The sequence below is a fragment of the Halichoeres trimaculatus genome, unplaced genomic scaffold, assembly GCF_033239565.1.
Source record: "Halichoeres trimaculatus isolate MK-OKI-2021-1 unplaced genomic scaffold, fHalTri1.1 fHalTri1_scaffold_20, whole genome shotgun sequence".
In the NCBI taxonomy this organism is placed as follows: Eukaryota; Metazoa; Chordata; class Actinopteri; order Labriformes; family Labridae; genus Halichoeres; species Halichoeres trimaculatus.
The window spans coordinates 4,169,534-4,197,178 of NW_027437198.1; the positions used below are offsets into that span (position 1 = coordinate 4,169,534).

General features: G+C 41.6%; 1 protein-coding gene across 3 annotated transcripts; it reads right to left on the bottom strand.

Annotated features, from left to right (window-relative positions):
- Window positions 1-2,528: 2,528 nt before the first annotated feature.
- tecpr1b (tectonin beta-propeller repeat containing 1b) lies at window positions 2,529-26,881 on the bottom strand. 3 transcript variants are annotated; one of them, XM_074696262.1, is made up of 26 exons: window positions 26,751-26,881; window positions 26,455-26,579; window positions 24,288-24,520; window positions 24,031-24,210; window positions 23,775-23,897; window positions 23,277-23,399; window positions 22,671-22,845; window positions 22,261-22,361; window positions 19,814-19,915; window positions 18,691-18,818; window positions 14,813-15,426; window positions 12,540-12,649; window positions 12,282-12,437; window positions 12,055-12,204; window positions 11,810-11,967; window positions 9,575-9,702; window positions 9,067-9,160; window positions 8,852-8,948; window positions 8,688-8,767; window positions 6,648-6,704; window positions 6,381-6,555; window positions 6,133-6,268; window positions 5,928-6,020; window positions 5,732-5,838; window positions 5,518-5,637; window positions 2,529-3,545 (listed from the first exon to the last, which is right to left on the bottom strand). In XM_074696262.1, the coding sequence occupies exons 3-26, from the start codon at window positions 24,510-24,512 to the stop codon at window positions 3,408-3,410; spliced, it is 3,570 nt and encodes a 1,189-aa protein (XP_074552363.1). In that variant the 5' UTR covers window positions 24,513-24,520; window positions 26,455-26,579; window positions 26,751-26,881; the 3' UTR covers window positions 2,529-3,407. The 3 variants fall into 3 exon arrangements, with proteins under 3 accessions (XP_074552363.1, XP_074552361.1, XP_074552362.1); XM_074696260.1 differs by having other exon boundaries at window positions 9,067-9,163; XM_074696261.1 differs by having other exon boundaries at window positions 9,067-9,163; window positions 26,455-26,881.
- Window positions 26,882-27,645: the final 764 nt, after the last annotated feature.

The following is a 27,645-nucleotide window of genomic DNA, read 5'->3' on the forward strand; positions in this document are numbered from 1 at the left end:
ATAGAAAGAATAGAAAATACTTAATTTGTCCCCGAGGGGAAATTCAGGAGTCACAGCAGCATTTAAGAAAACAAAAGTAAGAAAGTGTATAGAAAGTGCAAAAAGGTCCACAAGAAATTAGATGACAACATCCCGTCCACCACTCTCCAGCCCAGCCAGTCTCCACCTCCACAGGGTCCAGGACTGAGCCTCCCCAGCAGTCTGTTCAGTCTCTGTCTCCTGGATCCTGTCTGCCCACAGCAGGCGAAGCTCCTCCAATGTAGGGCCGGCATCCAATGTCAGCTCCGTCAGCCACGTCCGTGAACAGCACGATGCTGCTGGGTTAGCACGGCTAGCTCGTCCATCCCCCGGAGATAGATCCTACGTTCCCAACAATGATGGATGGACGGACAGGTCCACGTCGCCACCTCCCAGCTCACATCCGAGAACCAGCACGACGTCCTCACCTCCTCCTCCTCAGTCGAGGGAAATCATCAAGCCCTACACTAGTTAGCATTGACATGCTACAGGCTGCTAACATCTGAGTTCACATGTAAACAATGCAGCCATGGTTACATGTAAGATCTCCAGACAAACACAGGAGAAAAGTAGTAAAAATATCGCCAAAGCTACAAAAAGTTTGGTGTCTGTGACCAACAATGAACCATACAAAGTAATGATCCACTCCAAATACAGAGATTACGAAAAAGAGACAAAAAAAAAATTACAAGAAACGGACAAAGACGAGAGAGCTGCTGCAACAGGCAGCTACTTGGGCAGCGCCTAGCAACATACCACACCCCCTGCAAAACACACCTGCAACAAACCATCGATCCATCAAATCATGCTTGCAATAAGTGGCTGTGTGGAGCAGAAGGAAGATGGTTATGGCGGTTCAAATAGGACTCTGGCTGTTTCCCAAAGCCCAGGTACCTTGCCTTGCCTTGCCTTTGAAGGCAGTGCCTTCGAAGCCATTTCCTTCCAATCCAAGGCAAGTGTCCTGCCTCTGCTCAAAAGGAGATGCTAATGGAACATCCCACAAAGACATATTTTACCATCAGATACCTGTCACAAATGTATATGTAATTGGAGTTACATTGTCTTACATAACATGTGTTGCACTGTGGACAGTGCTTGGAAAGTAAATACAAAGGTGGGAGTAGACCGTATGCTCAAGGCTACAAATTTTGTCATGGCTTACCACTTTTGTACGATTTTTGCTTTTTTATTGTCACATCATTGACACTCTGAAGGTGCAGCTTCTCAGTAATTATAGTTACGTGAGTGACACACAAAGAGTTAAGTGTTGGATGGTATAAGTTGTTATTTTCAGAGGTGTATTTTGTTACTTATATTTGAATTGGAATTTACAGCGCGCCTCCACTGAAGCGTCTCTCCCTGGTGCGTCTTTTCCTTCCATTTTTTTTTTCCTTTTTCGTAGATTCATGCGTTGCATGTTGGGTATTTATAGCTGTGGCAAGGCAGCAAAGGAAATACCAGTGTCTCCTTGGTCAATTAGCCACATGCTAACCAAACGGAGGACATATGCCTCTGGAGGACATGAACATTGGAACAGCACTTGGGCAGCGACTGATGACGTGGGTGCCTGCCCACGCCCACCCCACACCCACATTAGACCAAGGCAAGGCAAGGTACCTGGGCTTTGGGAAACAGCCTGTGTGTGTGTTCATGTGTGAGAATGTGTGTGGTTAACCCTAACCCTAATTCATTCAGTTATTCCTCCTTGAACTCTGATAATTGGTGTGGTCACAGGCTGACAGTTAAAGGCTTCCTCAACCATTAGCACAAGTGTGTATGTTTTGTTGGGGCGTGTTTTGTATCTGCTGCTGCATTTGTGTATTACTGTGGTTTATTCTCACTCCTCCTGTTTTCTATGGTGGCCCGTGGGGTCAGACGATTTGCAAAAGCCACAATTAGATAGCTTTAATGCTGAAGTTATTGATTCTTAAAGATAAATATAAGATGACATTTTTGGGGGGTTGGAAAATAAACTAAAAGTAATAAAAAGGATATTACAAAGTGAGACCTCTACGAAGCTTTGTTAATCACAGATGACAGAAAAGAAAACAACTGTTTTCTTACTTTTACAACTTTGGCCATTAAGATAATTTTCCTCTTAACTTCTGCTGTGGCTTTACTTACGTTGTGTTGTGATTTTTATGTTCATGTTTTTGCTCTTGCATTTGTGTTGTAGCTTTTGCAAATTGGCTGACACTTAACGGCCACTGTAGTTTCCAGTGTTGGCATCCATTGCTCCAAAACAGAAAAGCTCACCTGTTGCTCCAGTTTTCCAATGTGATGAGTCAGTGTGGATAGTAGGGCAGTTGACAGAGTTTTGAAGGACAGTGCGTTCTTTGGGAAAAAAAAAGAAAACGATTTTTTTTTCTTCATAAAACTGGAGCCAAATGCAGAGAGCTGTGTGTACTTTAGGTTTCTGGTTGCCATTTTTTTTGTAGCGTCACAATCAAATTTGTACCCAAAGCATCAAGTTCAGTAGAAAAAATACTCTTCAGTCAGATTTGGTTTTAAACTTTTATTTCACTTTTCAATGCCCTTGAAGGATGAACGTCGAGCTCTGGTGAGGCTCGTACCTGCTGAGCAGCTTCAACAGTCACAGTCATTTCATGATGGATGGATAAAACACAAACAGAAAGGGCTTTCCTTATTGCAGGCAGAAAGAGAGGTACCATCTGGAAATGTAGACTTCCTTTACTTGTGGTTGAAGCTTTTTATTGTCCTGAAGAATGGAGGTCTCAAATTGTGCCAGTAGTTCTTGGAAAAACACCCAGTAACAAGGTTTGTTGGGTGAAAAAACACTCCATTGCAAACATGTAACAGGCCAAAACATATGGAGAAAGAAAACCCAACGATACATCATAAATAAATAAATAAAATAAATAATGTCACATGCAAATGTCTGACAGGCAAAAACAAACAGACTCTTGAAACAAATTCAGCTACAGTGGATTTGTGAGTTTGAAGTTCGTCTGGTACCCGAGCCTTAGCCCTTTATCAGAGTCCCGCCTGCTCAGGTTTTCACAGGATTCTCTTAAATAGAATAAAAGCTATTGCTAGGTCCCAAACACCTTTAACCAAAGCCTGGTAAGGGCAAACACATGCACTCCTCCTTTATTAGTACCCAAAACAAGATCAGGAAGCTTGGACTGAAATGCTCTTGTGCTCTCAAGATCTCTGTCCGGCTAACGCACCAGGAACCAACATTCATCCATCGATCAATCCAACCTTCACTCTCATCATGAACTTTGCGGTTTGTGCATTCCCTTTCCATGAAGGGAGAAGAGCCTGTGGGAGTTGTCTGAGGACACAAATGTTTGATCCAGGCACAAACAGGAAGGAAGGAAGGAAGAAAGCAGGTGAAAGAGGAGGTAAGGGAAGAGATGAGGGTGCTACACACCCACAGCGTTCCCGTTCACTTGTGCAGGGGGCCGCTGAGGGAGCGGGCTGCGTGGGGATCCTACAGGAGGATGAGGAGGGCGAGGGGCTTCTGCTGAGTTTCCCCTCACACTGATGTGCTCCCAACCGCCCTGCAAGCCATCAAACACATACCAGACACCAGGACTCAGGAAAACTGTAACATGATGTAAACAGAGCCGTGTTCCCCGTACATGGTTTAAATAATCTGAGCTAAGGTCCTTTTAACCTGATTCAGCTAGCAGGACAGTTGGAAGCTGGCTAAGTCCGTTCCTCCACGGTTGAATTGCGCTCAATCAGTCTGGTTAACTAAATCCAGACATGAGTGATCAGGATACTTGAAAGGGGAGCACAGTGGATTACAGAAATCACTATCTCCTGTCATAACCAGGGTCTATAACATGTGGCTCTGGAGCTTCATGTGGCTCTTTGACTCCTTTGCAGCGGCTCCTTGTAGCTTAAACAAAATATTATTGAAATTAAGAATTTTTATTTTTCTTACAGAGGGTATTGATGATGAAAGACTCTGACCCTAAATAAAATCATGCCTTAACATTTTGTTGAACTAAATATTCATCCCATCTGTCAATAAAGCCTGCTGCCGCTCTTCTTCACCTCCTACAACATCAACAGCCCACCAACTTTCCATGCTCCTGTGACTCACCTCAAGTTTTACAGCCCTGGTAAGAAAACTAAATCTACAAAAAGACAAATCTGACCATCTCTGACATGGCCAGGGAACATAATAAAGATGTTTATGAACGTCTTCAGCGCAAGATAAACTTTACGTTTTTTAGACCAAAGATATTTTACTGGGGCCTGGTGCTACGTATTAACATACCTTGCTAGTGTGCATTCAGTATTAAGCTATCATATCTACAGTGCCTTGCAAAAGTATTCACCCCCTTTTTTTATCCTACAGGATTTATCGATTTTGTTAGATTCCAACCTGTAATTTTTATGTTTTTCATCTGAATATTTCATATGATGGATCTGCACAAAGTAATTGAGTTGGTGAAGTGAAATGAGAAAATATATCTAAAAGAATAATTTTAAGAAATAAAAAAGTGAAAATTGGCATGTGCATATGTATTCGCCCCCTTTGCCATGAAGCCTCTTAAAAAGTGCTGGTGCAATCTATTACCTTAACAAGTCACAGAATTGGTTAAATGAAGTCCACCTGTGTTCAATCTAAGAGTCACATGATGTGTCAGTATAAACACACCTTTTAGTTAAACGTGTTAGAATGGCCTAGTCAAAGTCCGGACCTCAATCCAATTGAAAATCTCTGGTTTGACTTGAAAACTGCCATTCACAAACGGAAACCATCTAACTTGGAGGAGCTGGAGAAGTTTTGCCATGAGGAATGGGCAAAAATCCCAGTTGCAAGATGTGGCAAGCTCATAGAGACTTATCAGAAGAGACTTAAAGCTGTAATTGCTGCAAAATGTGGCTCTACAAAGTACTGACTTCAGGGGGGTGAATAATTATGCACATTGAAATTTTTGTTTTTTGGCCTTTTTTTGTTTGCTTCACAATAAAAAAAAAATCACATCTTCAAAGTTGTTGTACATGTTCTGTATATGAAATGATGAAAATGCTCAAACAATACATTTTAATTCCAGGTTGTGAGGTGTTAAAACGTGAAAAATTCCTAGGGGGGTGAATACTTTTGCAAGGCGCTGTATGTGTATCCAGGTGGTGTTGGCGATGTATGACCCTATCAGCTGATGTGAATAAATAATGCATTTGCAACTTAAAAAGAAAAAAGAAACGGAAATGAAAGGATCCAGGCTATCATGGATCAGTTTTCCCTATGAAATGCAGCACAGATTATTATTGCTCCTAAATCGACTGGATCCCTCAGGAGGGGAGCTCAAGTGTGTCTTTAGATCCAGCTTACTGGAATAAACTTGCTCTGAAGCAGGTTTAAGATCACTGATCTGTTGCTGTAGCAATTTAGCTTAATCTGCTTCAAGGAACACAACAAGCCTGATCTAAACTGAGTTAGCCAGGTACGAGGAGCCAGGCTCTGCAGTTAATGTTTTTGTTTGTGTGTTTTTGGTTTTGCACTGAAGAACTCACCCCAATCCCATAGTCCCAGGCCTGACCCTTAGGTTGCATGGGTCCCACCCCCAGTCTGTGGCACACAGCTCCAGGGGTCTCTGAGGGGAAGCCTGGAACTCCATCTGCCATGACCCACACCTTCAGAGGAGACAGCGTGAAAAGGTTCATTAGTTATAATCGGGAAAAGACGACACACTAACTCTGACAGAACAAAGGTCATGCTGAGACCGACCTGGTCCAGAGGTCCCACAGAAACCTTGGTGACGTTGTTGGAGATGAGCTCCCAGGCCGAGCCCTGAGGGTAGCTAGGGGTGAGGCCTTGTCTGTACCACAAGTTACCTTCATGAAGACGACAAAAGTTGGATTTTAAACAAGTAACTCAAAAAGGAGCTGTGGTTAAAGTAAAAGAGTGGCTTATATCTGCTCACCATTTTCATCTACTGCAAAAACGGATGTTCTCCCCACAGACAGCTGTTTGAGTGACTGCTTGAGTGGGGACGGGATGTGGTACCAGCATTCTCCTGTAGAGACAAGTGGCTGAACTCAGACTCTAAAATCCATTTCATGTTTATGTTCATTTATGTTGATGTGTTATAAGGTTTGCATGCAGTCAGTTTTACGTCTTTGTCTGACCTGCAGGGTTTTGTGGGGAAACAGATCCTCTGTAGAACACAGCTCCGTCCTTGGCGATGGCCCACACCTGGTTGGCTCCGCCGATGGAGATGGACTTAAAAGGCTGGTCTGTGCCCACATGTAGCCAGGAGCTTCCCTGTGAGAGCAAACACAGTGGAGTCTGAGAAAAGTGATCAGCTATCTTTGGTGAAACCTGTAACATTCCACTTTAAGCAGATGATAGTCTTCTTCCATCAGGACTCTCTCACAGCGGGGTTTTCAGGGCTGACTCCCAGACGACACAGAACGTCTCCTTTATCACTCAGGGCCCAGACGGGGACATGCTCCATCCTGCTCTGCGCCAGGCACGGCATCACAGAGATGTCACTGAGAGGAATGGGCGGGACCTGCAGCCATGGACCTCTGAGTGTGATCTTACACTTCCTGTAAACAGAACAAACAGAACATGACATCATTATGATGCTGAATTTACAGTTAAAACCCACAGAGAAGTGTGAGGGTGTGTGTTTGATCACCTAGTCCATCTTCTGCGCCGGACAAAATCTTTAATGGTTTTGTGGCCGTGGAATGTCCTAAAAGAGGGAGACAATCACATAGATTACTCCCTCTCTTTCTTTCCTCATAGTTTTCACATCGTAAAGAGACTGTGAGGAGGATCTGTTACTGCAGCGCCACCTTTTGGCCTGGAGTCTCACACACTGTTGTGAGGATGTGACTCTCAACAAGGCGTGTGTTTGTTTTGGAAATGAATGGAGATTAGATCTTATTTTTAACTCTACTTTTCTTTGTTCAAGACATTTTTTTTTACCAGAAACAACGCCATGAGGTAAGGTATTTATCAACAGTTAGGTAGAGCTGCAGTTTGTACCATAGTTTAGTAGTCGACTATAATCAGCCCGATGCTCTAAGACATGTCTGTAATGTGTAACGTTAGTGAATCCTGGTCATGTCCTTCCAGTCATCTACCAGTCAGAGCTAACGTAACCTCACTCTTCATTTTATTGATAGACTCTCAAGTTTGAACAGACCACTGCAGAATAACTGCTGACTGTGGGTTGGAATAGACATTATCACAAACAGATTAACCCCTGTTTTAGCCTTAAGCTTGTCTTTTAGCCATAAGCTTGGGTTTAGCCTTTAGCTTGTTTTTTGATCGTTAGCTCCTGTTTCAGCGTTCAACAAGTGTTTTAGTCTTTAACTCATGTTTATAGTTTTTAGCTTGTCTTTGATCTTTCAGCTCGTGTCCTGTTTAGCAAGTGCTTTAGTTTTTAGCTCATGTTTTAGCCTTTAGCTCGCCTTTTAGCCATATACTTGTGTTTAGCCTTTTGCTTGTGTTTTAGCCTTTTGCTTGTACTACAGCCTTTGACCAGCATTTTAGCCTGTAGCTCATGTTTTTATCTTAAGCTTGTGCTTTGGCCTATAGCTTGTGTTTCAGTCTTTGGCTTGTATTTCACCGTCAAAGAAGTGTTTTAGTCTTTTGCTTGCGTTTTAGCCTTTAGCTTGTGTTACTCCTGTTTAACAAGTGTTTTAGTCTTTGACTGACGTCTCAGTGTTGTGTTTTAGCCTTCAGCTTGTGTTTTTCCTGTTTAGCAAGTGCCTAAGCCTTTATGTCATGTTTTAGCCTGTAGCTTCTGTTTTAGTCTCCAGCTTTAGTTTTAGTCCTCAACTAGTGTTTTAAGTCTTTGGCTCTTGTTTCAGCCTTAAACAAGTGTTTAAGTTTTTAGCTCATGTCTTAGTCTTTTTCTTGTGTTTTAGCCTTCAGTCTATGTTTTCCCTTTTTAGCAAGTGTTTTAGCCTTTACCTCATGTTTAAGCCTTTAGCTTGTACTATAGCCTTTGACCAGCATTTTAGCCTCTAGCTCATGTTTTCATCTATACTTGTGTTTTGGCCTATAGCTTGTTTTTCAGTCTTTGGCTTGTGTTTCACTGACAAAGAAGTGTTTCAGTCTTTAGCTTGTGTTTTACCCTTTAGCATGTGTTACTCCTTTTTTACAAGTGTTTTAGTCCTTTGCTCATGTCTCAGTGTTGTGTTTAAGCTTTCAGCTTGTGTTTCTCCTGTTTAGTAAGTGTTTTAGCCTTTACCTCATGTTTTAGCCTGTAGCTTCTGTTTTAGCCTACAGCTTGTGTTTTAGTCTTTAGCTTGTGTTTTAAGTCTTTGGCTGGTGTTTCAGCGTTTAACAAGTGTTTTAGCCTTTACCTCGTGCTCTATCTCTCCCCTGTTTCTCTTTTTTCTGCTCTTCTGTCCTTTTTCTATCTGACAGTTAGGTTCCTGTTTCCACCATCACTACAAAATTAATCACAGAAATTGTTTATTGCAGAGAAAAACACAGATCTCTCTTCTCTCTACTAAACTCCATCAGCTAGCGTGGTGTTGTCATAGATAACCTGACGTGCTGTAAATCAATTTGGTTCAGCTCGACCCGATTAGGAAGCTAAGAAGTAGCATTTAGGAATAACCTATATTGGTGCCCAGTGTGAATTAGGATCAGGCATTTATCTAGAAGGGAGACTTGTTCAAGATCACTTAGAATCTCATTACAACCAGAAGTTACGTACACAGGGAAGTCTGCAGCATACTGCCAGCCCTCATTATCTGTTCCTCCAGGGACACTGAAGTCCACTGCCCACTCTGACACCTAAACACAGCGTGAGGGAATAGTTAGCTTGTTGAATTGACAGGAAAATAAAAGGTGTGCATGCAAGAAGAAGTTCACCCTCACCCAGGACCACAGAGGAGAAGGCGGGTGTGTGTTTCCTTTTGTGCACTCCTTCAGGCCGCTCTCATCGCTCCACATAGGGCGGTCTGTAGGAAGTCCTCTGCAGAGGAAACAAAAGGGACAGAGACACAGCATTTTAAAAAAAACAACACAAACCTACTAGGGAGATGAGCTGAATTTTTAGAGAGTCAATAAAGGGAGTGAATAGATGTCTGTACTTGTCTGTGTATCCTGTCATGGGGTTCCATCTTTGATTCTCGTACACGTGAACACTCCTGACGTCCGACTGCTGATGCATCTCAACCCCATCTCCTCCTTTGGACATAAATGTGGACTAATTGTAAAGCAAGCAAATAAATAACTCCACATTTGTGTGCATTGCATGTTTACGGCTGCAGCAGATAGAAGAGTCTTAGAGCGTGCTTGAGCAGGGATTACAAGTTGTTAGAAAGAGGATTCTTGTGTTGAAAGATGATTAATAAAAGTGAGAGTTGAAGCAGACAGCTTTGCAGCTAGTGTTTGTTTTCAGTGGGGATTACTGCATCCATTTGAGACATTAGTGTAGAAATATACATGAGACTAATTTCCTTCACAGTCAAACTAAAGTCAGATTAATTCTGTAAACATCCACTCAATGTATAATCCTTGAACTCACAGTGAAGATCTATCTTCTAACATTCATAAACAGGGAATCATGTGCGTGGGTGTCTACAGGGCCGTGTTTACCCTCAGTGGGCTGATGCCCAAAGCGCCCGCTGTACACCCAGGCAGTGCCGTCCCACCCGATGCCCCACACCAGCCCCAGACTGTTAGACTCTACACAGCGCAGGTGACCTGGGACCTGCCGCCAGAACCTGCAGGAGCACCCAGGGTTAGAGACATACAGTTAGCACACACAAACATTGTAGCTCAAGGGTCTGCAACCTGTGGCTCTGGAGCGGCTCTTTGACTCCTTTGCAGTGGCTCCTTGTAGCTTTAAATAAGTATTTTTGAAATGAAGAATTTTTATTTCTCTTACAGAGGGTATTGATGATGAAAGACTCTGACCCTTAATCAAATCATGCCTTAAAGGGGACATATGCTGGTCCCTGATTAAATACTTACATATAATATAATAAATTTGAAAACAAGACCTTACACCCCCTGAATTTTCAAAAAATGAGATATTGTATTTTTTCTGATATCCTAGAACAAGATTTGATGCCTCTGAAAATAGGTCATTGCCAGTTGGCCGCGAGATTTTGACCTTCGTGACGACACGAGGATCCTTTCTTTTTATTGGAGTAATCTGATAAAGCAGCTCCTCCTCTGTGATGTCAGTTAGTTACACAACCGCCACAAGAGATACACCCACCAAGAGCCGAGTATAAATAAAGCTCCCTACTAGCTCTGACTAACTTCACCGAGTGCTGGATGCAGGGACTCTGCTCTGCTGAGCAGCTTGGCTTTACATGGTGAATTAGCAGTTAAAACACTGTAGTTTTAGCAGACGTTGTAATACTTGTGAGACTATGATATTTGCATGCTTATTCTGACATGCACTGTGAGCCTGGACCACAATAATGCTGCGGTAATAACATAGTGACGTACTGACGGTAGAGGCGATCTTTAGACTACACTTTCAGCATGATGGATAAAACACTAAAGCGTCCTGAGATGATCTGTGTTGAGGTGGATTTTCTTCCTCCTGAGCTGCAGAACTGTCCGGGTCTGACTCGGGATCCAATACAAAAGGACGTATCCTACACTCTGCCATTTTATTAGTGCTATCAATGCCTTACGGTGAAGTTTTGGCAAACAGCAAACTCGCTCGGTCTGCCCCATCCAATATGGCGATTTTGTAAATACTGCCATGCTGCAAAAACCGCCCCCTGGCTCTACCCCGTCCGCCCCTCTGGTAGAACTGACCAATCAGAGCACAAAGGGCTGTGACGTTGCGAGGTTACTGGAGGTCATTCTCGAAACGGAGCGTTTCAACGAGATCTTCAGAATGGCCTAAAATGAGGATATTGAGAACGCTATTGTGGGGCAATGAAGGAACTAAATGACTTGTACTGAGGGCAGAAATGCTTTACAGGCATCCTAGTCTGGCATAGTGAAAAGGAGAGACAAGCACGATTTGTCCCCTTTAACATTTTGTTGAAATGAATATGCATCACATCTGTCAATAAAGCCTGCCACTGCTGTTCTTTACCTTCTACAACATCATCAGCCCACCAAATTTCCATGCAACTGTGACGAACCTCAAGTTTTACAGCTCTGGTTAGGAAACTAATCTAATCTGAAAAAAAAAACCTTAGGAAAATAAAAAATTTAATTCTGGGCAATATAAACAATATATATTTCTAAATTCAAGTATAATTTCAAATTTTTTGCTAAATTTTAAAAAATATTTTTAAAAATTCAATGAGTTTTTAAATTTTAAAATTGTTCAAAAGTTTTGCATATTGTTTAAGTTAAAAATTTTAAGCAAATTTTTAAAACTTTTGGCAAAATTTGAAATTTTCATTGTTTAAATTTTTGCCATTTTTTTAATATTAAAATAAATTTAGATATGTTTAAAAATTTTTACATTTCAAAATTTTTGAAATATTTCTAAATGTATTGAAAAAAATAATCATGTACGGTTTTATAAATTCAAAAAACTTCTTGTTTAGACAACTATTCCCTTGATTTTAGCTTCATTTAGAATTCTTTACTCTTTCTTGTCTTTATTGTGAAGACAAAGTATATTTTGTGGCTCTGAAATGACTTGTATTCAGGTAAGCTGAGGCAAAATGGCTCCCATGGAAGCAAATGTTGCAGACCCCTGTTCTAGATCAAAAAGAGCACACTCAGAGCCCTGATTTCACTGTGTAGAGCAGTATGCAACCGTGTTAGTGACATGATGCAGAATTTAGAGAGTGCAGTTAATAGAGAAATTAAAAACGAGTGAAAAAAACAAGACAATCCTCATCTCACATGAGGTCACAGGCTGGTGTCTGCCCAGGCGTCTCTAAGGAGAAGGACGGCTCATGGACCATGATGTCTCCTTTTGAGGTTGTGGACCACAAGGCATGTCTGGAGGGAGGACCCATGATCCCTCGACACTCACAGCAACAGTCAGACAACAGGCTGAGCTGAATACAGGAGCAGGAACAGCAGTGATCAAAAGTGAAGAACGAAAGTAGAAGAACGAATGAACTCTTGTGTGTTTGAGATCTTACCCATTCGTTCATGTCCCTCTCAGAGTGAGCAGCCAGCACCAGAGGCCACCTCTGTTTGGTCCTTTGTGCTGTGTACACAGCAAAGGCATAGTGGCAGTCCCTGAGCACTGGAACCAGCGCTGTCACTTCATTTATAAACACATGGAGGTACTGAAGGAGAGAAAAGAGACGCCTGTGAGTGGACAGCAATGATCGAATAAGAATTCAAGCTTCACAGCAGAACTCACCTTTTTCTCATCATACTGTGTGTAGTAGACAAAAAAGATGCTGTCCTTTTTGCCGTCAGGTTTGGTGGACTGCTCAAGAGCTACGCCTACATCCACCCAGCGCTGAGGCTTCCAGTCCCTCCACCAGCGCAGTGAGCCTTTACGCACCCACACCGACTGAGGAGACACACAAAGGAACTTAAACACATTTAAACCATCAATCAAGGAGCCTTCAGCGCTAATTCAGAACAATTCAATCTCAAAAAGGCCGGGTCTTACGTTGCTCCTCTCCAGAGGTTTTCTGCTGATCTCTCTGTGCTCCTGCTGCTGCTGCTCGCTCCAGGCTGCTGACTGCACCGGGGTCAGCGACAGAGAGCTGGTGAGAGGACCTGATGGAGAGACCCACATGACAGATGACTATAGAGATGACACATAAAGTATATCTCTATGGATGTAAACCCAACACACACAATGTAAACAAACAACACAGACAGTAGCAAATAAACAAAAAAAACAGAATGTGAGAAAAAATAAACAAGAATTTGTACTTTCAGTGAGGAATTATGAACTTACATAAGTTTTGGTGCCCCCTGTTAACAGAGTTGTTTGTTAACAGGGGGCCTCACCCTCACTTCAGTTAAGTTTTCTGACATGTTTTTTTTTTATAAAGTGCAACAGGGTCTGGTTTCCTTTAAAGGTGCGGTGTGTAGAAGTTGGCAGCACTTAGACGAACAGAAACAGTGGAAATGAGAAATAATATTTATTTATGTTTGTGAAGTATCTTACAACAAGTGAACAATAATCCCCATAAAACTTTAGTTTTCTCTTTATTAAGAGAGAAAACAGCTCTTTATATTTTGTCACTGTGGGTCCTGTTCATGGAGGCAGACAAAACATACAGCCATGTTTGTCTACGGCAGATTTTGGGGGACAAAAAGAGCAAAATGTGGTGGTTCCTGAGGTTTTTCTGCAGTGGAGTGTTTTCTGGTCTCCCTTACAGAGTCTTGGGCGGCTCCTTCTCCCCTGCATTGGTTCTCTCTCCTGCTCTCCCTGCTCCTGCACACCTGGTCCCTATCAGGCTAATCAGAGACCTGCTCTTAGAAATGTCCACACGTAGCCAGGTATTTAGGATAACGCATATATTGTTATGCGTTTACGCCGGTCGTCCACACAAAACCGCAGTTTTACATCACTGAAAACAACGTTTTCTAAAAACTCAGGCCAAAATGGAGATTTTGGAAAACTCCAGTTTTATGGTTTCATGTAGACGCCGGTAAACAGAGTTTTTGGTTCTTAAACGTCACAACTGAATGACGGGGGCTCTGGTTGGCTGACACGGGTTTTCCGTCTGGAAAACACGGCCCATTATGCGTTTGGCGTGCCTCGAGCCGCACTCACCGGCGGATTTACCCACTGCGTGTGAATGGAAGTACTTTTAAAAACGAGGAAGGGGGGGGGGTATTTGTTTTAGAAAATACCCAGCTACGTGTGGACATGGCCTTAAGCTCTGGGGAGAGAGAAGACAAGTGCCAAGGTATTCCGGCTGCTACACGCTGTACCTCGGTTGCCTTCTCAAGAATTCCAGATTTTGGATTAAATTTTGAGCCTTACCTGAAACTAACTGCTGTTTTCTTCTTTTTCCCAGTGCCTCCCCGAACCTCCTGCTATGCCGCCCAAGCTCTACCACACTGCCACACTCTCTCTGTAGATTTCACAACCCCTTTTGGACTGAGGACAAAGGAAACATCCTCAGCTCCATTACACAATAAAAGTTCTGAAATTGCCTTCTCTGCCTCTGCCTTGCTTTTGGGTCCAAACTCAAACTACTGGTTTAAAACCCTGACACAAATTGCAATTTTCACCCTGAAATCTACCTGAAAGTCAGGCCGGGATGGGGGGGGGTAGTTGTTTTAACAGTAGAAGAAGAAGACAGCGGCTGTTGCTGTTAATGAAGAAGAGGAAGAAGTCTGAAGGAGGACGCTGAAGTTGGCTGTTTTCTGCTCCACAGGTTAAGGTGACACGTACTGTTAGAGAACGCTTCTGTAGCAACGTTTATTGATTGTAAAGGTCATTGCTTATTGTTACGACATTTGTTATGGAACAGTCTAACAAACGTGGTTGTTTCTCTGTCTGAGAGTTTTCTTTTCTCTCTGACAGTCAGAGGTGGATTGGTGCTTCATTGTTGAAGGCTAGCTCTGTCAAACAGAACATGAGCTATCAGAGGGTGATGTGTCTGTCATGGAGTTTTCTGCCTGTTGATTCTCCAGCTATGAGACATGTCCCTCAGCATCAACACCATCAACATGATGATCAGAATAAATGAGGCCATCTTCAGGATCCCCTTTGATCTGCAAAGGCTGAGAGTCACTGAGTGATGGGATGTTTTAGGAACAGATGGGCTCATTCTGAAATCTGAACGCTCCATTTCGGTTAATTTCTCATTTCTACACACTGCACCTTTAAAGGAACCCTGATTAACTACACTTAAACCTCCTCGTAGGGGCTTTAAATGTTTATTAAGTAAATCAATGAGTCTTAAGTCGTCTTTTTACCTGTAGGACTGAGCCAGCTGATCTGTGATTCTGCATCCACGTCACACCCTCCCCCAGAGATCCAGGTCCACACCGGTCCGTCCTCCTCACCCACACCTTGAGTCGTCTCCAGAGCCCCGAGAGCGTAGGTGGCGGCAGCCCCAGCATCACTTGATGACAGCTGTGCTGAGTGCGTGCTGCGAGCTCCTCCTGCCCCCTCAAGATCCACATTCATCCAGGGGACGTCCTGTCCTGCAGCCTCAGGAGTCAGGAGCACAGAAGCCGTGGTCAGCTCCTCGCCATCCTCCTGTGGCGCCTCGGTGATGGACGGCTGGGGTGTGGAGGTTTTGTCTCGGTCGGACACCAGGCTGTTGATGAAGCTGTCGCTGGCGGGGATGAAAGGTTTGGGGGCGTCCTGCTGGGGGGCTGATGGGGTTTCGTCTGTGCTCGGAGGAGGTGAGGGTGTGTCAGCTGCACCGAGAGGGACCACGGAGGGAGCTGCTGCCTCCAGGACAGGGGTGTCATTTGTGCTGCTTTGTGGATCAGCAGGGCCGAGCTCTGAGTCTGAGTCTGTGCAGCTCAGAACTGAGCCCTGTGAGGCCTCAGTCAGACGGGTGCTGAACTCACCATCATTCCTAAAAAAAGTCAAACATGAATTAAAGAGTGTGTATTATTACTCAATTTAATATGTGAGATTAGTGGTTTTCAAAGTGGGGGCCACCAGGAGGCACTAGGGGGGGCCTCAAAAATTGGAGGGGAGGGCAAAAATAGAATAACATTTAAAAAAAAAAACAATTTGTCCGGAATATGTAACAAGTAAAGTGCCATAATCATCGGATTCTCAAGTTTCTGACTGTACAAAACCGCACCTCATGTAACAGCTACAATTTTGGCATGATGATGTCATGATTCGTGGTTTCAATTAGGTGGTTTGAGCTTGTTAATAAGCTATCTAAAAAACTGAACTCAACTGTGAGGCTCTACCCACGGCTGCACCTTCTCCCTTTTGCAACCACCTACTTGTGTAAGTCTGGCTTTTGTTCGTTAAAAGTTTCCTGTTCTAAATAAATGTAATAATTATTGAAAAGTGAATAAAAGTGAGAAAACAAAAATCCTAAAATTGACATTTCTTGACATATTTTGAAGCATAGTCTGTTGGTTTCCGAAGTGGGGTCTCTGGCAAGAAGTAACTGCTGTTTCGGGGGGCTTGGCATTGTTCAGTTGGGGAACCCCTGTGTTAAATAATCCTTCTTGCTGCCCAGTTTCAGTGTGTACTTCAAATGCTGCTAGAATGAAGCACAGACTTTAAAAAAAAAATGAACGTCATCTTGCCGGGCTCAAAGTGAGGTCTCCACAAAAACTGCTCCCCCTGGTGGCTCTCCAGCCATTCCAGATGAGCTGTGGTCAAACTTTAAAAAAATAATACTCCTTGTAGAAATGTTTCTCATCAAGCTAACATGATGGATTTTTGTTCTCTTTTGGCCAAAAGGCTAATTTTATCAAAATGGAAAGACCCCTCGCCCCCGGTATATGGCCAGTGGATGAAGGAGGTCATATGTCTTGTCCACCTAGAAAAAATTAGATATACGAATAGAGGTTGTACAAAGAAATTCTTTGTAACTTGGCAACTGTTTCTATCATATGTTGAAAACATGGCAGCTACCAATATGACTTTGTAACCCCTTGTTATGTTATTCCCCTTTATTTTATTCATTTTTATTTGATTACTTATTTATCTTTTTATTTGAGTGTGAATGCATTTAGGTACATGTGCGTTGAAGAGTGTGTTAGGTATATTTGTGTGTAAACATATACATGGAAAATATATTTATTTCTTTATTTATCAAATTTTATTTCATTTTATCATAATAATAATAATAATAATAATAATAATAATAATAATAATAATAATAATAATAATAATAATAATAACAATTATTATTATTATTATTATTATTATTATTATTATTATTATTATTATTATTATTATTATTATTATTATTTATTTATGTATTTATTTATTTTTGATTGCCTGGCCAAATATTGATGACCCTGTATTGTGGGAGGGGGGATTAGGACAGGGGCATGTTATTTTTTGGTCCCCGACTGTCCTATTTGTTTGTTGTTTATGTTGTTCTCTCTGTAATAACACACAAAATAAAATAAAAAAAGACTTTGATCAAAAAGAAATGTTTCTCATGTCTGATTGTTGTGGAGATTTGAAGATATCATTTGGTTGCTTTGTATTTAGGTCCTCTTTGTTCTGAAAAGTTTTGTTTTCATTGGTTATAAGAGACAAAAGATTAGGTTTTATGTCTGTCATGTTTAACGATGATTGACAGCTGCTGTTCTTGTGTATTTTTTTCGGGGATCGTAAATTAAGTCAGGAGGTAAAGTCAAGAAATGATTAGGCTCGCGAAAGAAAAAAATATGTATTATTTTTGTCACCCGGCTACACTCAGATTCTCCTAAAATCCCTCACAGCCTCTACTTCGCAGACTCTGGCTGCAATTGCTGCCAATGGCTCTGCCTGTGACGGGAATTTTGGCTTCAAAACCGTACAATGATAAATGGCGGAGCCACACTGTCCACACTATATACAGTCTATGGTATGAAGCTTAGCTTTTTCTAGGGTTGAAAATTGTACAAGATAAGGTTCAAGGTTGTCTCTTTTATCCCCAAATTTTGTCTTGCAGTCAGCAGAAAAATGCACACATATATACATACATACTGCAATCAGCAGACAAACAAACTGAGGATGGAGAAAAAATAAATAGATAGGTACAAAAGTCAAGAAGGACAAATGGAAGCAGAAGCAATGCAGTAATTGTTTAAGAAGCTGATGGCAGCAGAAATAAATGAGTTTCTCAGACTCTTTGTCCTGCATGCTGGCAGGCTGAATGTACGATCTAACGGCAGCAACTTAGAAACCTTGGACAAAGGATGACTTAGATTTGCCAAGATTGGCTGAGGTTTTTTAAAGGTAGAGTCTCCAGGATTTTCCTAAAAAATGTAAACTTCACAGGAATAATCCTGCTAAATCTTCTCCTCTGGGCCTTTATACATGTGTCAGTGTCAGCATCTGCTTCAACCCCCCCCTCTGCCTGGATGTTGATGTTTTGGTTGTTTAAAGATGTTCCAGGCAGAGAGTAAGCATGGTTACCTCAGCCAATCGCAGCATGCCCGGTACGCAAGTGACTTTGCATGTTGGCAAGTGCAAGTGGAAAAAGTTAATCAGAGCAGCAACGATAGTGAACATAGCATGGAGGAAGAAAAGCTGTGAAAAAGATAAAGGTTTTTCCTAAATGAGAGTGAAGCTTGGCTTGACTTTCACACACTTTGCAGCATTTGTACAGCACTATGGGATGAACAACAAGGTGAGTTAGCTGTATGCTAACCAGGTATGTGTCAAATAGCTGTGATTAGCTTGCGCTGACATGCCAAGTCAGGTGTGCGACAAGTCTCCCCCACATAGACACATGATGCTACAGGTGGTTTCTCGTCTGGTGAGTGTGTTCACGTAGTCATGGTCAGAGGCTGTGGGTGTGTGCTGCAGCTGGCACTGAGCCAGGGAGGAGGAGCCCAGTCTTAATGTTGTGCTTACTTCACAAAAATAGACGACAGATTAGATAGATTTTTGTTAAAGACGTTAAACTAAAATTCCCCCAGACCCTACCTTTAACAATGTGAAATTAGCAAAAAACACTTTGTCCACAGGGGGGCACCAAAGTCAACACAACCACATTGGTACGCTCTGGTTTTACCATTGACAAAGTGACAGAGTTTCTCTATCTTATATGTTTTATTCAGTTTTCTTGATGGTTTTTCAGTATCATAATATTGAAATACGTTTTATGAGATTTAAACTTAGACAACTCAAGTTGTTTACTGATACAGACCTGGGTGGGATGACCTCTTTACTGTTGCCCCACTGGGCAGAGACGGGAATCCAGCCGCTTCCGCTGGGTTCAGATGGGGTCACGCCCATCCTGAAATACAGGCCCCGGTCCTCACCCACCGCCCACACCTGACACAAACACAGAGAGGAAAATAAAGAAGGACAGGGATGAAACAAACAATCCCAAGCACAAAAGCACCTGTTACCACATGAAGGATTTAATATTAAGGTGTTAAATCTTCACTCAGGAAGAACAAAGGGAAAATCCTGGGATAAAAATGGCAGAATCCTTCAAAATTTAAGAACAAAACTTGAATCAGTCTTCACATATGTATCAGAGGCAGTAGTAGGACACAAGCCACTGTTACTTTATAAGGACATATACTGTAACACTGGCGCCTGCCACCTCACACAGGCCATACCCATAATTACAGCTCTGCAATATGAAATATGGGATATGATGACGACGCCTTGGCCAGCTTCTAATTAGGGAGTCTCCCATATGTCAGGCCAGTGGGGATATAGTCTGGGGATATATAAGGCTGGGCTTGAGATACTGCTGCTGGGACATTGGCTGGATCGTCTGGCTGTACTCGAGTTACAGGACTTGAGCACTAGAGGCTGGAGGAAGGAGGGCATGAGGGGGGGACAGGGACAGGGGTGACAGACGGAAGGGGAGGAGGTGTGAGATGTGAGTTTGCAGTGCTAGCAAAGTCCTCAGCAGTGAGATATAGAGCGAAGGGGCCCAGATCTGGCTTATCCTGAAACCAGATCCAGGAGAGGGCTGTGGTGCCTCGATCAGGAGGGAAAGCAGCGGGTCAGAAAGAGGGTTGAGGATTATAAACTGAGATATAAGTTCCAAAGGAAAAAATAAAGTGCATTTTCTATATCTGCTTTATGTGTGTAAACATTTACGAGCCCCAAAATGTGTCTCCTGTCTGAACTTACTCCTCCCCATCACACACAGACACCTGTTTCTGACTGTTTTTAACTTCTTCAAGAAGAGGGAACACCTGCAGTGACGGCAGCACTGCTGAGCTGAACTCAATGCTCAAAAAGAAAACCTTTAGAGGAGACACCGGTACAGTGGTACAGTAAGAAGAGGACAGCAGAAATGTTCCAACCTGGTCATTGAGTCCTACATCCACCATCATCATCTCCCCTCCGATGCTGATCCAGCCGGAGCCACAGGGGTTGTGGGAGTTGACACCCCGCCTAAACCACACCTTCACACAGACACACACACACAAAACAAAAACACACAATTTAAGTTATGGTACTGCCATGATGGAAATACAGTTTAGAAATTTAAAGCCACTATAAGGAGTTTTTCAGCACCAGTACAGTACAGATACTTTCTTGCCTACAGAGTAAAATGTGAACTGTGACAAGAAAGATTATTTCTTTAAACTGACTTTGAGAGCTTGTGCCTGGATCAGATTGTCTGGGGAAAAAGCTGGATTAATATTTGGCATTCACTTGGAAGTGTATTTAACTCTTCTGGATTAGATCAGCCAGCAAGAGCTTATTCTTTTCTTTAAGACGTAACATTTTGTACTCATAGCCAATCCTAAAGCCAACTTAAGTAGTATTTCAGACAGAGAAGCTTTACAACCAGGGCTTTGCACTCACTATGATATTCTGTGACATTAAAGGTAATGTCTGTAGGGTTTTCTAAGAAAAATAAAGTGTCAACTTTTACAGGAATAATCCTGTTCTATATTCTCCTATGGGCCTAAATATATGTCAGTGTCTGTGTCTGCCTCAACCCCCTCCTCTGCTTGTATGATGATGTTTTGGTTGTGACGGGGTGTGTCTGGGCTGAGAGTAAGTGTGGTTACCTCAGCCAATCACAGCGATTGATGACAGTGAGTGAAAGAAGCTAATCAGAGAAGTTATGATAGTGGACGTAGCACAGAGGAAGAAAAAACAACCTAACAGAAACGAAACACCGAACAGATAAAGCTTTTTTCTAAACAAGGGTGAAGCTTGACTCACTTTTGGACATTTACAGGGAAGAGAATTGTCTTTTTGCGAACCAGGTATGTGTCAAATAGCCGTGGTTTGCTTGTGCTAACATGCTAAGTCAGGTGCACGGCTCTTGAGTCTCTCTTATGTAGAAATCTGATGCTACAGGTGGTTGCTGGGCTAGTGAGTGTGTTCACAAAGGTTCAGTCAGAGGCGGTGGGTGTGTGCTGCCGCTGGCACTGACTCAAGGAGGAGGAGGAGCCTGTATTGAATGTTGACAACTAACAAGTAACAAAAATTCTTGCAGACCCTACCTTTTAACAGGTCTATCATTTTGCTAAGTTTAGTAGTTTTCACGTCCCAGGTAACGGTTTTACACATCTACAAATCAATTAATTTACTCATCATTCTGCTAAAAAGTAGTGCTGTCAGGCTATTAAAAAAATTAATCAAATTACAGGATTTGTAATTAATTAATCTAATTAATTTCATTTTAATCTCGTATCTGCTTAAGGTCCCAAAATAAAGAATTTGAATTCCAGGACATTAAAATTACATTAAAAGACCTTAAAAAAAATTAAAAATAAGGTGAGAATGTATACAACCCATTTTTAGGTACCCTGAGGCATAAAGAACACATGAAAAAAGTGTTATGGTTCTATCTTTACTAAATCTACACATTCCTGCAGCTAAGATAAGCTGATTCGATTTTTAGGACGTTTTTTACTTCTGCCACATTTTTACTCGATGTGGACTCAATTTTCACTGCAATATGAACTTCTATACTTCTGTGAGGTCAGGAGAACCAGGGCTAAAGGCTAAAAACTGTGAGGAACTATGTACAAAACACTTTATTCAAGTCTTGGATCAAAGAAAAGTGAAGTATTTTGAGTTTTACATGCTCTGAACACACAAACTGTTGCTGATTGGTGCAGAGCAGCCCCAAGCTGAAACATGACACCAGGAAGATGGAAGGAAATTTTTAAAGAATTCTTTAGATTTAAATATGAGACATATATCATTCAGGGCTTAACTAAAGCAGTAAAGAGTGTAGAATTATCTGCTTTTTTTTTCAGAATTGAGCTAGAGCAAACGGTTGATTTTCTGCAGATTTTCAAAAAGGACGTGTGAATAAACGAGATGTGGACGGCAGTCTCACTAAAATTACTCTCGACACCCCCCCTCCCCGGTTTAAAGCATGTTGCTGACTTCAAGTGAGATACATTCAGGGACCGTCGGAAATTTGAAAATCTGACGAGAACACCACTTTTTCCAGGTTTGGGATCCAGATTAATCTGCGTTAATTTTAATAACGCGTTAATTTGCGGTGTAATTAATTAATCTAATTAACGCGTTAAATTGACAGCCCTACTAAAATTTTGTTCTTATAAGAGGATCTGTTACCCATTAATTTGCTCCCACAACAAATGCACACTCAGTTAGAGCCACACTTAACCCCAGTGTGTGATGATAATCATAGGATTCTTCAAGCTGTCTTCAACTTGGAATGACACTACTGATTTCATCCAGAGGGGGGCACTAGAATCAACACATAAAAACTGCTCACAGTGCCTTTAAATACTCACGAGGATCAAAGATTTACCTTGTAGTCTTTAGTGACCACCCACACCACACTGACCCCCACAGCCACGTGAAGAGCTTCAACCTCCTTCACCGGTGATTCCACCTCTACCCATGAGGTACCTATTGGAGGGAGAGATGATGAGTTTATATACAGTATAAGTCATGGTCATAAATAGTAGAGTTGTTAGTTTTAGCAGAGATATACCTTGTTGCTTCAAAGTTACTTTAAAATCCTAAGACTATAAAATATGAATCTGTTGAGCAAAAGTGGATCAGCAGGTCTCATCTCTTTATTTAGAAATGTTTAATTTCTTTAAATCGCACCGTGGAAATATCTTAATCACCTTTATTCAGTGTAGAAAAGAATACCCACTAATCAAAGAAAAAAAAATCAGGTTTTCATAAATGCTGAATCAAATAAACGCTGACCAGTTGGGCTGTCCAGGGTCAGGCCTGTACGAACCAGCAGGTTCCCATCCCAGAGCAAAGCCCACAGCAGGTCCTTGGGGCCGGCTGACAGCTGAGCCACCTCTTTGGGCACTTCTACCTCCTCCCAGCAGGAGCCCTCTGGGACCCGAGGGTGGATCCCCTCCCGGAACCACACCTACGGCATAAAAAATAGAGACTTTGGCAATAGCAAAGAATTTTTCTTCCATCATATGTAAAAAGACGTAAAACATACAGAAGATAGGCAGTATCTATTGCAGCCTATTTGGTTGATTTTTGACTGGGTGCAAAATAATAACGTGCATTTTTTTAAGGCTTACTTGTTTTGTATTTTGTAAAACAGAATTCATTGAAAACCAAAGTCTGACTTCATGAATTGCATGGAGTCATGCTGCCCCCTAGTGGCTAAAAACCAAAGTTACCTGTACACACAGCAGAATATCTGCCTGTTGCTGCAGAGCACAGAGCAGAAAGCTGTCTACTGGGGGGCACTCACACACTTTGGCAAATGAGCTGGACAAATGTAAAGTCGTATAACTTCTGTGAAACTGTTTTTCTATTTCATGCTCAAAATTTCAAAAGGCTCACCTGTCCCTGCTGAGACACACCCCAAAGATACGGATACCTTCCAGACTGGTCGCTCATCTCCCACCCACCACAGCTGATGTCACAGAGTGGCAGTGGGGGCTTCCTGGGGTTGTCCAGAGGGATCTATAGAAACAAAGGGGAAATTACTTCATTCATGACACCTGTAATCATGCTTTCAAAAATATCAGTCACACGCAATAAGGTGCTGGAGAAAAACAGACTTTGTAACATTTTAAACATCTAAAATAAAAGTATTTCTGAGTTTCAAATCTTTAGTTAGTGTTTTTCATTTTCAAAGTTGTAGAATTTAGTGACACAGTTCGTGTAAAGGCTTCATTTGAACTGAGGTGAGACAAACCTACCTAAGCCAATGTGACACAATCAGTTTTGTGATTTGTTTTTGAGAAATGCTAAGTCCCGTCATTAATATGAATTTTAAAAAATAACATATATCATGAAACTCTTACAGGAAATTGTATGAATACAAAGAGTTCAAACCTTGGCCCAGGTGCCTTGTGCTATGTATCTCCTGTAGCGTATCCATCGCCTTCGACGAACACATGAGTTCCACTTCTTGTCAGGAGAGAAGTTAGCCGGGAAATCGACCGCATACTCCCAGCCCTCAGGAGACAACAGATTTTTGTTACAGCTGACAGAGTGCGAAAACCACCTGAGACTTTATTGATCCATACTGGAATGACAGCAAGCCAGGAAAAAGAAAGAGATAAATCAGAAGACAGTGGTAGTTTCTTACTCCGGTCTGGCTGGGTTCTCCACAGCTCTGATCCACATACCAGTCTCCCTCCCACTCCCAGCTGCGGGAAGGAAGCTGGAAGCTGTGGAGCGGCTGAGGATTCATCCCAGTCACGTCACTCCATGGCCAGCGGTCAGTGGGCAGCAGAGTGTCAGTGAAGCTGTCCACAGGGTTCCACCTCTGAACCACACACACATACATAGTTAATACAGCTCCAACAGCATACAGCACTACGTTGTTAGAGCACAGAGACAGACCTGGTTTTCGTAGGTCTCCTCTCGGTAGCGGATGGAGGTCTCACTGGGTGTTATATTGATGTATACATGGTGATCACAGCCGATGCCCCAGCAACGATCCTTCCCCGCAGTGACCCGCTTCAGCTCCAGCAGCATGTCATCTGCTCGTTCCCAGCGCTGTCCGGCTGTGGAGAGGCTGTACACCCTGCCATACACGTCCACGGCCCACAGCAGCGTGATGGGCATGATGGACCCTGAACAAAGAGATCAAAGGAGAGCACCCATCTTGATCAAGCTTTAATTTATATATATAACCTTTAAATGATGTATTTTCTTTGTGAGAAGCCCAAATAGAGTTGTTTTTGTTATAGACTGCTTTTGTTTGTGGTGATTTTTTAAGTTAATTTTTAGTTCACAAAGCAAAGTAAGTTTAGCATAAAACACCTCCCGTACATGGAGCTTCTCAAATGCTTCACGCTACGGGTCCAATGTTTTTTTAAACCTGTACTGATGGGGAGACAGAGCAATAACATGGGACAATAACAAGTAAAAATTGAATTATTTGTTTGTAAAATTAGAAATAGACAGAAGATTTTTTTGGAACTGACTATAGTTTTGGCAAAAAGAGTAGTTGCTACTTCATGGAAGAAGGTTGGTACACCAAGTTTGAAAAAATGGCTTTCTGAACTGTACACAACTCTGCCCTTAGGAAAGATTACGTAGACTTTGAAGGGGAAGGAGTCACTCTTTAAAAACATCTGGAGCCCCTTCATAATTTATCTAGAGAACATAAACATGTCACATCTGTAGGAGGCGTTTGTGGAAGAATAGTTAGCCCTCTGTGATTACCACAATAGATATTTGTCAACTGGTCTGTTTCATATCAGTTTGATCACTCCCCAGCTTAAACACCTGGCAAATACAGGAACTATCTTTTTATCCTATACATATTTATTTATTTAAATTGTTTCTTTTTTTTCTATTTTATCAGTTCATTAATCTTATTACATATATTTTGCTTAATTTCTGAATATGTATGTATTTATACATGTATTTGTATAGGCATAACTATCATTATAATTACTGTCTCTATCTTGATTTAAAACACCAACAACAATTTGAGTTCTAACTTAACTTCCCATTATATACTAACATGTGATACATGTGTATGTTCACTAATATGTGTGTGCGTATGCGTATGTGGGTATTTATGTAAATATATATTAGTGTGTAAGTGTATGTACATGGATCTATCAATATATTTTTTTCTTTTCTTCCTTTTTTTCTTAATTTTTTTTATTTATTTATTTATTTATTTAATTTAATTTATTTTTTATACACAAATATCATTATTATTACGCTCTATGACCCTTGTTTGTGTACCTGAGTGATGTTTGGTTTTTATGCACTTAGTTATGTTACGTGCATTGTTGTGTTTGCATTAAGCCTGTTAAAACAATAAATATAATGTTGGGGGAAAAAAATGAATTATTTGGAAATAATTATTTGGAAATATAAAATCAACCAAAATTGTCAATCACAAACCCCTTGCAGCACCTCCACGGACACCCTGTTGAAGACATCTGTTTTAGGCAGGTAAAACCACGGAACATTAAAAGCATTTAGACATTAACTAAAAGTAAGAAGCCATCTGTTGTGTGATGAAATTTCAGAGTTTAAAATCTTTCATTTCAATTTTCTATACATTTCCAATTACCAAAGTTTTAACCTCAGTGTTTAGACTTATTTCTGTGGATCTTGGTGTTGTTCCTTAAATATTCAAACTATTTTTAACTGCATTGTTCTCATTCATTCATCTGACCATTTAACCTTTGCAATTGTGTTTTAATTTGAAGTTTCTGACCGGAAGTCCAGAGCTCCTGCTTTATCGACTGATACTAATCCTCTACAGTATTGACTCTCCCTGCTCCCCATTCAAACAGGCCTTTAATCGGTTCACTAGGATAAAATGTCAAATCATGGGATAAAAGCCGGTCGCTTACACTTTATACTCAAACGTTTAAAAAACTACAGTATTTCTAATAAGCAAGACAAAAAACGAATCCATCATTTATATTTTTATCTGTAGTTCTTGAGGATAAACTTAAAGAACCTGCATGGAGCTTCACGTAAACACGCTTCAGTAAATCCAGGATCAGAAACACTGTTATGTCAAACAGCAGCTTACCTGTATAGGTGGGATATCCGATCCGTTACTGGGTTGTCAAGGGAATATCAACAGACGTGTCATGGCATCAGGTGTAACAGCCGATAGCTGCCGTCTCTGAGGCCCACGTTAGGTCACATTCAAACCTTTGCGTTTAAGAACAACACAGGGAGTAACGGTACGCTATGCAGCATAATAACACACACAGCTGATATGGAGCCGTTTGCCGCAAAGTCGGCTGTAAGCTGTTTACATTACAGGCTGCGGTTAGCACTAAGCTAACACCTACAGGTGTACAAACACAAACGGTAACTTACGCATGAGGCTGCGTCAGAAGTAACACATGTCCAGGTGTTAACTTAAGTCAAAGTTAAGTCATTCGTGCACATTCCTGCAGTGGTGTTTAATTCTCATTCTGAACCAGAGGAATGCTCTACCAAACTCAGTCCACAACAGGAAATGGAGAGAGTGCCGCTCTGATTGGCTCAGACTCAGCAGGAGGGCGGGATCTCGTCCTCTTATTGGTTGAAGACAGAAGCACCTGGTATGCTTTTTTTCACGCTGCCGCTGCTGATTGATGCACATATTTCAATAATTTATTCAGCGCCAAGTGAATTATTTAAGGAAAGGTTGGCATTACTTTGGCTAGTGTTAGTTTGTGACACTGTTTAATTCAGAAAACAGAGGGTGATGAACGAAGAAGGTGTTGAACAAGGCTGACTGATCACAGGGGACAGAAAGAAAACTGCAGAGTGGTGCAGAGAATTTAATTTATTGACACAGTTGGGGGAAATTGGAAATGGATTCCCTGGACCCATATGTGTTTATTTTTTTCAAACTTATTTTACACCTCAAAGTTATCTGTGGCCAAGTGATTGATGCAAGCAAAGTCAGTATAGCTCTGACTGGTCTTAAAATGGTGTGTTTTAGGCATGAGCTGACACAGCTGATCAAACAAATCTAAAAATGCACAGAAATCGTTTTTAATTTTTTTTTGGACAAATATGGCTAAAAAAGTTTTTAGGCAGATTTTTTTTGTTTTTTTGAAGCAAAGTGTAAGGTTGTCATAATGGGGCCCACTGTGATATGTTTTGATAATGCCCAAACTCATTCCACACACCCCTCTTGCTGTTGAATCACCCATTTTCTTCTGGAATAAAATAGAGGAGTCTGAGGACACATATAGTAGAGTTGAGACTACTTCTCCAACTT

Excerpts from the sequence above, each read along its gene's own strand:
- tecpr1b (XM_074696260.1), bottom strand. The coding sequence starts at position 24,512 with ATGCCCATCACGCTGCTGTGGGCCGTGGACGTGTATGGCAGGGTGTAC. Across the intron at positions 18,819-19,813 it reads ATGTAGGACTCAATGACCAG|GTGTGGGCGGTGGGTGAGGA; the intron begins GTTGGAACATTT and ends TGTTTGTGTCAG. Across the intron at positions 9,164-9,574 it reads TGGGCATCAGCCCACTGAGG|GAGGAGATGGGGTTGAGATG; the intron begins GTAAACACGGCC and ends TTATGTCCAAAG.